General features: G+C 40.8%; 1 protein-coding gene across 1 annotated transcript; it reads right to left on the reverse strand.

The window, feature by feature from the left end:
* Nucleotides 1-669: 669 nt before the first annotated feature.
* foxh1 (forkhead box H1) lies at nt 670-4,265 on the reverse strand. Its single transcript, XM_074621346.1, has 3 exons — nt 3,757-4,265; nt 2,039-2,143; nt 670-1,797 (listed from the first exon to the last, which is right to left on the reverse strand). Exons 1-3 carry the CDS (start codon nt 4,174-4,176, stop codon nt 802-804), a joined length of 1,521 nt encoding a protein of 506 aa, XP_074477447.1. The 5' UTR covers nt 4,177-4,265; the 3' UTR covers nt 670-801.
* Between the last annotated feature and the right edge of the window lie 4,717 nt (nt 4,266-8,982).

Here is an 8,982-nt window from a genome sequence, read left to right on the forward strand (position 1 = left end):
ACACTAAACAGGAAGAACATTACGGTAAACGGACGGTCCTGTATATTTCACCATCTGGACAAACAAACTGAAACTCACAAATAACACAAGTGTGTGATCTGTGCACACAGACATACCCTGACAAAGGGAAACAACCTGATGTTTTCACTGAAATCATGCTAGTTATCTACCTAAAAGTCCTATATCTGTTTAAAATGCTGGCAGGATAAAATGTTAAAAAAGGATATTGTATTTAATACTTTCTAGCTCAAATGTACTGTAAATGTACCATCAACAGTCCAGTTAGTTTTTTCACATGACTGCAAAATTCAAGTTTAAATCCAGCAATACATTCAGCAGTCACAATAGGGAGACAACATGCAAAGACAATTTGTGTAAGAAAGCAAAATTCATGCCAATAAAAAAACAGTGCAAATAAGATCGGCAGTGCAAAGAGCCAGGAGTAATACACACTCCATCTCACTGAAAGCCTGAGGTAGATACTTGTTTTGTTGTATAGAAGGCATTTTGTGGTATATTTTCTCCGATGAAACCATGTAATACTCCAAACAGTGATGAGAAACCTTAAAAAATAAAACACTGACTTTTCATCTTGTTAAAAACATGAATCTGCGCCCTTTTTGCATATTTAACAGTCAACATTTCTTGAGCTTGAGGAAGTGATTGAGACTTAATTTGAGGGAGTTTGCAGCATTTCCATGTGGATCTTGATTAAACCTCCCATCCTGCATTAGGGTTAGCATTTGTGCGTTTTTGAGTGACAGTATGGGCTCAGCATGAGGAAACGAGTCAGTATTTCAGTCAGTACTGAGGATACCTGTTTAGGGGAGGCCCATTCTGCAGGCTGTACTGACTGGGTGGTTGATGATGTGGGTGAGAGTTCTGATTGGTTGGTACTAACACGTCAAACACGCTCTTATTCGGCGGCACTGATTGCAACATGTTGTCCAGGTCCATGATGAGGGGAGGGGCTTGGACAGAAACGCGTCCACTGGGGAGGATGGGCCAATAGGTGTGACCTAAGAAGTGACTAGGTGCCACGGGAGAGCTACCGTAGCCGTAAAGTGGAAGTCCGCCATGCAGCGGCATTAGAGGGCCTCCGTTGAACCGCATGCTGGGTGGGGCAACAGCATTGGGGGGAACATATTTGGCGTAGGAGGTAGGGAGCTCCCATGGAGGTGCGACAGTCTCCCGTCGGGCTGACTTGTGCAGCGGGGGCCTGTAGTCCTCATAACCATCTGACCCAGCCTCGCCATCAAGAGGAACACGCTTCCCAGAGAGAGACATCCCTTTCCATTCCTCATCAGAGGAGGAGGTGGAGGCTGGGCTGGCGGAGCTGGCCGAGGCGCTCCGGGCAGAGGAGGCGTAGCGAGGTCGCGGAGGCGGAGGCGGAGGCGGAGGCGGCGAAGGCCGAGGTCGCTCCACCTTGCCCCAGCAGTCCCTGGTAGACACGTCCACATCCTCGGAGGCACTGGGCGGCCGCAGGCTGTGTAGCAGAGAGTCGATGGCGAAGGATGAGTCCAGCTTGGGTCGGAACAAGTCCTCCTGCGGTGGGGAAGGGTTTCTCGAGAGCATGGCAGGGAGGGGGGTGACTGGGGCAGGCGGCGGTGGTGGTGGCGGCTCACATTCTGGCTTGTGTCCCTGCAGGATGTAGGGGGCCAGATCCTGGGCGAAGATAGTCTCGTCCTGACGCGACACAGCCGTGTTTTGCCTCTTGAGGAGCTCTAGAGGGACGTGGCTCAGCTCCACCGCCCAGAAGTTGCCTTTGCCCTGAGGCTTTCCCGGGTCCTTTAACACCTACAGGTGGGAGGGAGGATATAGGACAGTGAGATGAGCACTTGGCCTGACAACCTAGTCAGACAGGACTGACCAAGTTTCACTGTTAACCATCACAATAAAAGCTTAAAACTGGTTTCCAAGGTTCAATCGAAAGCCCCTCAGAGCGTATTTCAAACAAACCTGAACTCTTTCCATTAAAGCCCACTGACGAGACTAAATAGGAATTTAAACATGGAGTTGTTTCACAGTTTCAACGTACCTTCACAAAGCAGTCATAAGAGGAGAGGTTGTGTCGCACAGAGTCCCGCCAGCCCTTGTAGTTTCCTTTAAAGAATGGGAAGAGAGTACTGATCTCCTTGAGGATCTAGAAATAAAACAAAAATGTCAGTATGGCCGTCTGTACAAGATGCTCCTCTTCACTGTATTTCAGTTTGCATTGGGCCAACGCTGTCTAAATACACACTGATGTGGTGACTGATAACATTAGAGTTTAAAAGTTAGCGTGATTGAATACATACATGCAGAAGTTTATGCTTTTATAGTATAACAACATCAACTGAAAGGTGACTTTACCATGCAATGCATATCACTATGTTATCACTTTTCTGATACAGATCAGTGTCTGGTTTCACTGCAGTCCAACCTTATCAAAGCAAACCGAGAATGGTATAGGGGCGGTAGTCACTCAAGTGTCACCAAGAGGCTGCTGGTTTGTGTCACTTTAGGAACTGTAAATGGTCTGTCAGTGTGTTATCGATAGACTTTTATAGAAAAACTGACAGTAACTCTGATTCTACTTACTTTCCTGAGACTATAGAGTATTTCATCTGAGATTTATTTCAATAAAATACTGCAGAAATAAAAAACAACATCAGAAGCACCATGCTCTGTAAACAATTGCTGTTAATTTACTGCAGGATTTCAACAGTATTAACCTGTTATTGCTAAAAACAGTGCTTTACTGTTAATACAAAAGAAAACCTGTTAAATTACGCTCATAGGCCGTTTTTTAACTGAACTATAATGCCTTCTTAAAAAACAGCACTTTACTGCTGATCAACTGTCTTAAGTATCATCAGTAACAGTTTCATGCAGTATTTTTTTAATTCGGGGACCTGATCTGCACATGTGAGGCTTGTACATTGTACATGATTGTAAAATCAGTGAATTAGCTCTGTTCTTCACTCACATGTTGTTCTGGTTTGCATTCTGTGCTTGTAGCCAGCTATAGACAGACATTTTGGGAAAAGTGTCAACAAGTCTATTATAGCCTTTTTCCTAACAAGTGCCTTTAATTGTATTTATTGTGACTATTCCTATGTCTGTAACCTGCTAAGTCTATTCATCTAGGCAGAAATTAATGTTGTATGTAAAAAATACAACATAACTAGTGCATTAAAACAAATCAGTAAGATAATGTAAAAGAAAGGTGGAAAAACAGCTATAAAATGTATCTTTAAACAGTAAATTAACTGTAAAATACTGTGAAATGAATAAAAAAAACAGTATTTTTCATTAACAGTACAAAGCTGTAAATTTCAGTGACGGTATAATAATGTTAATTTTTACAGTAACATAAAGGCAACCCTGCTGCCAGTTCTTTACTGGGAAATTCTTAACAGTGTACCCAAATGAACCCAAAGTATAGCACACCATGGGCACTCAAACATTTATAAATACGAGAACAATCTAAATGCATCCTTACATTAGATAACGTCAGTTTCTTCTCTGGGGATCTTTGGGTCACTTTATGAACTGTAAATGGTCTGTCAGTGTGTTATCGATAGACTTTTATAGAAAAACTGACAGTAACTCTCTGATTCTACTTACTTTCCTGAGACTACAGAGTATTTCATCTGAGATTTATGTCAATAAAATACTGCAGAAATAAAAAACAACATCAGAAGCACTGTGCGTAAAACACACCATGCACCCAAACATTTACAAATACGAGAACAATCTTAAATTCATCCTTACATCAGATAACGTCAGTTTCTTCTCTGGGGATCGTTGGATGACCATAGCAATCATAGCGAGGTAGGAGTACGGTGGTTTTGGATACCGCTGGTAGTTCTTTTTCTTCCCACCGCCGGTGCTACTCTTGAAGTGGGCATCTTGAAGATCCGGTGGTACGACGACTGTATCCATGAATGCTGTGGCACCGGTGAGGTGTTCCTGGCGCACTGTGGGAGTCTCCAAGCGCGACGACTGCTGTGGGACCATCTGAGCCAGGTGGAGAGGCCAATGTTGGGCTGGAGAGCTGCTGCTACTGCTGGGAGGAAAACTCTGCTGCTGCGCATCTCTGTGGAAGTCAAGTTGATGGCCGTGATGTTCTCCAAGGTGGGACCGAGCGGGTGGTGCCAAGAGGATCTGCTCCTCCGGCCAGTGTTTTGTCATGCTGATGATCGGCCAGAGGGACAGGAGGGGGTTGGGAGGTCAAAGAGTCGGTCCTTAACTTCTGGCAGACTGCTGGCTCCAGGCTGACTCTCTATTTGAAGAGCAAACAATTAACAGTTTCATGTAAATCCCTGCTGCGTAATCGAGAGGAGAATGACGCGTTATCTGAGAGCAGAATGACTGATCGCCCCAGGGGGGGTGCTGGGGAGGGTCTGTGTACGAGGAGGGGCGAGAGAAAGACAGTAAACCTGTAAATAACCCCTTATGATAATATCAACATGCCACTGCCAAACGTAGAGATTCAGAGTTTGCTTTGGAATCAGCGCTTAGAAGATTTACGCACGAAGGACTAAAGCATTAAGTGCGTATTTGGAGTAGATAATATACCCAAAACAAACAATTTGTTTATTTTTAATAATTCTAGAGACACTTTAGTCTCACTTTATAGCACAATAAAAAAAATACCTCCATTCACTTGAGTGAAAAAAGGTCATATATGTGTGTGTATATGTGAATGGAAGTATTGATGTATTTAGTTATAGTTTTGACTGATTGATTTCAGGACTCCATAACATTATGTTGCATCAATATTTAAAAAAAAAAATGTGTTGACTATTTTACATCAGGACTCTAAAATTCCTATTATTAATATGAAAGATGGGTGGTGTAAAAAACTGTAGCACTAATGACTTTTAAATAAGACACAACTCCAATTTCATACTAAACCAAGATGCACTTGTGTCCTAACAGAGTTGAATTAAAATGCTTGAAATCTTGAAAAAATAAAAAATAATAATTCGAGAGACAAGGGCAACATCCTCATTTTACTATCTCCATTTAGATCAGGTATCATGTTGTCTGGGGCTGTATTAAATCATGAAGACCTTTTTCTCTCGAGAGTACTTGGGCTGCAGAGGCGAAAAGTAAACTTGTTATGGGGGATGGGGTGGGGGTGCAAGAAAGAGAAGTAATTTCGATTGAAGCTTACATGCAATCAACAATTTTTGCTGAGCAATATACAAAAGGAATGGCTAATATACAAACGTTGAAACATTAATGGAATAATCCAGGAATCATTCATTTTTAACAGGCTGCATCAAATAATTAAGTCTCAAACCATTTTGGAGTTATTTTAGATTGGGAGGAATATAGTGAAAGTAGCCAAGTTGCATATGTTTTTTTAGAGGTTATACCAGAGAGCAAGTCATGCACATGTAAATTCATCAAAAAACTTTTTGTATTTTTTGGAAAATCTACAAATTGTAATCAGCTGATGCAGAATAAATCATTTGGAGACATTATGGTGGTGCGCTGTTTTACGCACAGCATGGTCTCCCTGTTGACTATGCAGGATGTCATTCAGCTTTGAAAGACTAAGTTTCGGGAATGCACGTCTTTTGTTCATGTTAACGTAGTGCTAATGTGCAAACGCTTTCTTCCCAGCAAGACAGTGAAAACAAGTTGGATTAGGAGGAGCCCCATTGGTGAGCTGGAGACTGTTCCTGAAGGAGGAGCTGCTTAGCATGTGAGGAAATACTGGGGGCCATTCAACACCATTTGTGTGTTTTCTGGCGCTTACAAGCTGCTAAGTGTCGTTGTTGGGTAGGACATTCACACCTTGAACAGGAGCAATTCATGTTTTCCTCAATTGTTGCCTCAAGATATCTCTCAAACATTTACACAAACCAAGAATCAACAAGTAGCTTTCTATATTGTGTTACACAGCACCAACTCTGACATTGAGTTGTATTTAAGTTAATTTACTCAGTCTTTTTTATTTAAATAATGGATATATTACATCTGATAAGATAATGAAAGGCAACTCTTGAATCAAATGATTGTGCCACCAAGATTTGTCACCAAAAAGAGAAACAAAAGAACTGGAAACAAAGTCCATTCTCACACAGTGAGACTTTTCTAACTGGTATCACACAACTTAAACTGTGCTGCAGAATCCACAACTAAGTGACAATTAAACTACATTTTGACATGAAGTGTGTACTGGTCTTCCTTTGATGTCACCAAATAGCATCTGACCACTCCATAATTGAGCTTTACTTTCCAATTCCAAAACCCTGTTTATTGGGCAATTGCACAAATAAATACTATTATATTTTAGTAGTCTTCTTGCACAGATGCATCATTTTCATAGATTTATCCCCCCTGTGTGAAAAACTTACCACGTGGATTTGCAGCTTTTGTAACTTTTGCAGTAAACCACAAAATGTTTGACCTTGTTTTCCAGGTCAGATGGCTTCCCTACCATGGTGAGTGAGCAACAAACCTCCTTCACCTGCTGCAATTTGCATCAGTGATTTTCTTCTCTGGTTGGTTGCAACACTCTCTGTTGCACAGTCAGAAAGTTTGTCCCCCTCTAGTGGTTTCACTCAAAATTTAGTGAGAAGGTTGACTCACTTATAATAAAAAGGTCTCTGGAAAATACTGAGGGAGCCTTTTCTGTTCAAAAAGTGAGTTTGATGGAGTCAATGAGATTTTTTTTTATTTCTTTGTGAGCTGGAAAATCAAACATGTACAGACAAACCCGCAATGTTTGGACCCAATTTACATTCCCTCTCATAGAGAAGTTCTCACACTGATTTAAATACAAACTGTCAGTCTATCTCTTCCTGTCTACTGGAGTGCCAGTTAATAGGTTGCGCCTGGATTAGTGAGCCACGCATGAGAAGAATGGGAAACCATATGAATAGGATAGCACCCAGGACAAGGCCGTTCACATTAGGCTGATTGTGTCTGGACAAATCCCTCTTAAGCTGCCCTGGGATGCATCCTGAAACTGAGAAAGTTTAGCCCTTTGTGATAGAGACAGAGAAAGTGAGAGGAAGTTTCACAGCTTCATTACTGCAGGACAGTTATTTTTCATTTGGTTTGCTATTATTTAGTTTTATTTTGTTGTTTATATTACATCTGATAAGATGGACAAAAAAGAGGGACAAAAAAGTTACTGCACCAGATATAGCTAAAAGCTTCTGTAGTCGCTGCCCGGAGGCCACCAGTGATGTGCAGGTTGACAAAGTGTTATAACATACACTAACAGACTTATTCTGGGTATTAAAAACCTACATCAAATGTTCTTAATCTATTATTTTTTAAGTTAAGAGTCATTTGTGAAATAAAGTTGGTGTATGAGGTACCTGGCAGAAGCGTCTGCATTTTGCATACTTTATTAGGCTACATTTTAGGGGTCTGTTCACTCAAATTATGACAAACACTCTTGTTTTGCTTCCATCTAGTGGTATCTAGGCATGCAGCTTTTGAGATATCAGACTCTGAATCTGAATTCCTGCCACCACCGCAGTATAATGGAGGTACTCAGAACGTTAAAAAGTGACATTATTTAATTCAATTCAATTCAATTAAATTTATTTTTGTATAGCGTCAAATCACAACAGAAGTTATCTCAAGACGCTTTATATATAGAGCAGGTCTTAGACCGTACACCATAGTTTAGACCCAACAAGATCCACCAAGCGCGTTGTGGCCAGGAAAATAATAAATTCAGATGGATAATCCACAGAGCACACAGTCAAAACGTTCTCAAAGGGTCTATTTCTTTAGTAGAAAGAAGTTCCAATAATGCAAAGTCTGTAGATTATTTGCAGTTCTCTGGACACAGTTTCTGGAAAGATGCATTGCTGTCAAATTTTTCAAATGCTGTAAGCACCACACATTAAATTCCATTTACCTCCATTCTATTACAGTGAATGCAGACATCTCAAAGACAGATATCTCAAAATCTGGGCACATAAATCCAAAACTATGCACACAAATCGCTGACTGTTAATAAGTTTTCTTTGCTCTTTTGTATGGTAACATGACATTTAATGCAAATGTTCCTATATTTTAAACGCTATGAAAGGTACTGCATTGTATCTTATCCCGAGACCTAGAGATGTAACAGTAGCTCATGTTCCCAAGCTGTTTCCTCATTGCGTCTGCAGAGTGTCATCGCAGTGTTGGTTTGTCAGTTCACTGCAGAGGTCAGCAGGTCACAGGGTCATCTCTGTCTATCTGTTTCTAGGTATTAGCAGCTGATTCTGATTCTGCTTCCTTTGGACAATCAGACTTCAAAACTGTTCTACTGTTTGTACGGCTGTTTGACTTTCTTAAACCGATATTTAATTATGGGGATGTTAAAGGAACGTGTTTCATGCTTGAGTTGAGTACATTGTCGAGTGAGACTGTAATAACCAAGAGGGCAAACACACCCTGACAGTTAATTGTGAAAAGACTGACGTACGTTCCAGTTTGTCAAACCAGATATACAGTATCATATCTGACATTATAACTCTATGGCAAACACATACTTATGGCCGCAAACACACCCTTTACATACGGTGTGTGTGCATGTCACACGTACTTGTTTTTTTCTCTTTGCTCAAGTGTACTTAACTGTAAAAAATAGGATATAGGTCGGTGTTGTAACACAATTCCTAGTAATACAACTACTTTCAGTTAAATGTTATATATAGCACTTTTATTTTATTTTTATTTCACTCCTCCTCACATTCTCCAATTTCATTCCTTCCTTCTACTGCTACAGATAATATTATGTAAGCATTGATCCCCCTTGCATATTATATATATATATATATATATATATATATATATATATATATATATATATATATATATATATATATATATATATATATCATTAAACAACACTGAGTCCAGGCTGCAGACCCTGCAGCACCCCCCAGCTTGGAGCCTCTGTCGCCCTCTGGTGGAGTGAGTCCTGCCGGGAGGAGAGGGCGCAGGTCCGGTTGTTATGGTGAAGCATTTCCC

This window comes from Sebastes fasciatus, chromosome 21, assembly GCF_043250625.1.
Source record: "Sebastes fasciatus isolate fSebFas1 chromosome 21, fSebFas1.pri, whole genome shotgun sequence".
In the NCBI taxonomy this organism is placed as follows: domain Eukaryota; kingdom Metazoa; phylum Chordata; class Actinopteri; order Perciformes; family Sebastidae; genus Sebastes; species Sebastes fasciatus.

What these genes read in the sequence shown, in the direction of transcription:
- foxh1 (XM_074621346.1), bottom strand. Translation starts at nt 4,176, where the DNA reads ATGACAAAACACTGGCCGGAGGAGCAGATCCTCTTGGCACCACCCGCT. An exon ending in AGAAACTGACGTTATCTGAT is followed by an intron (nt 2,144 to 3,756) that starts GTAAGGATGAAT and finishes TTTTATTTCTAG; the next exon opens with ATCCTCAAGGAGATCAGTAC. An exon ending in CTTATGACTGCTTTGTGAAG is followed by an intron (nt 1,798 to 2,038) that starts GTACGTTGAAAC and finishes TCCCACCTGTAG; the next exon opens with GTGTTAAAGGACCCGGGAAA.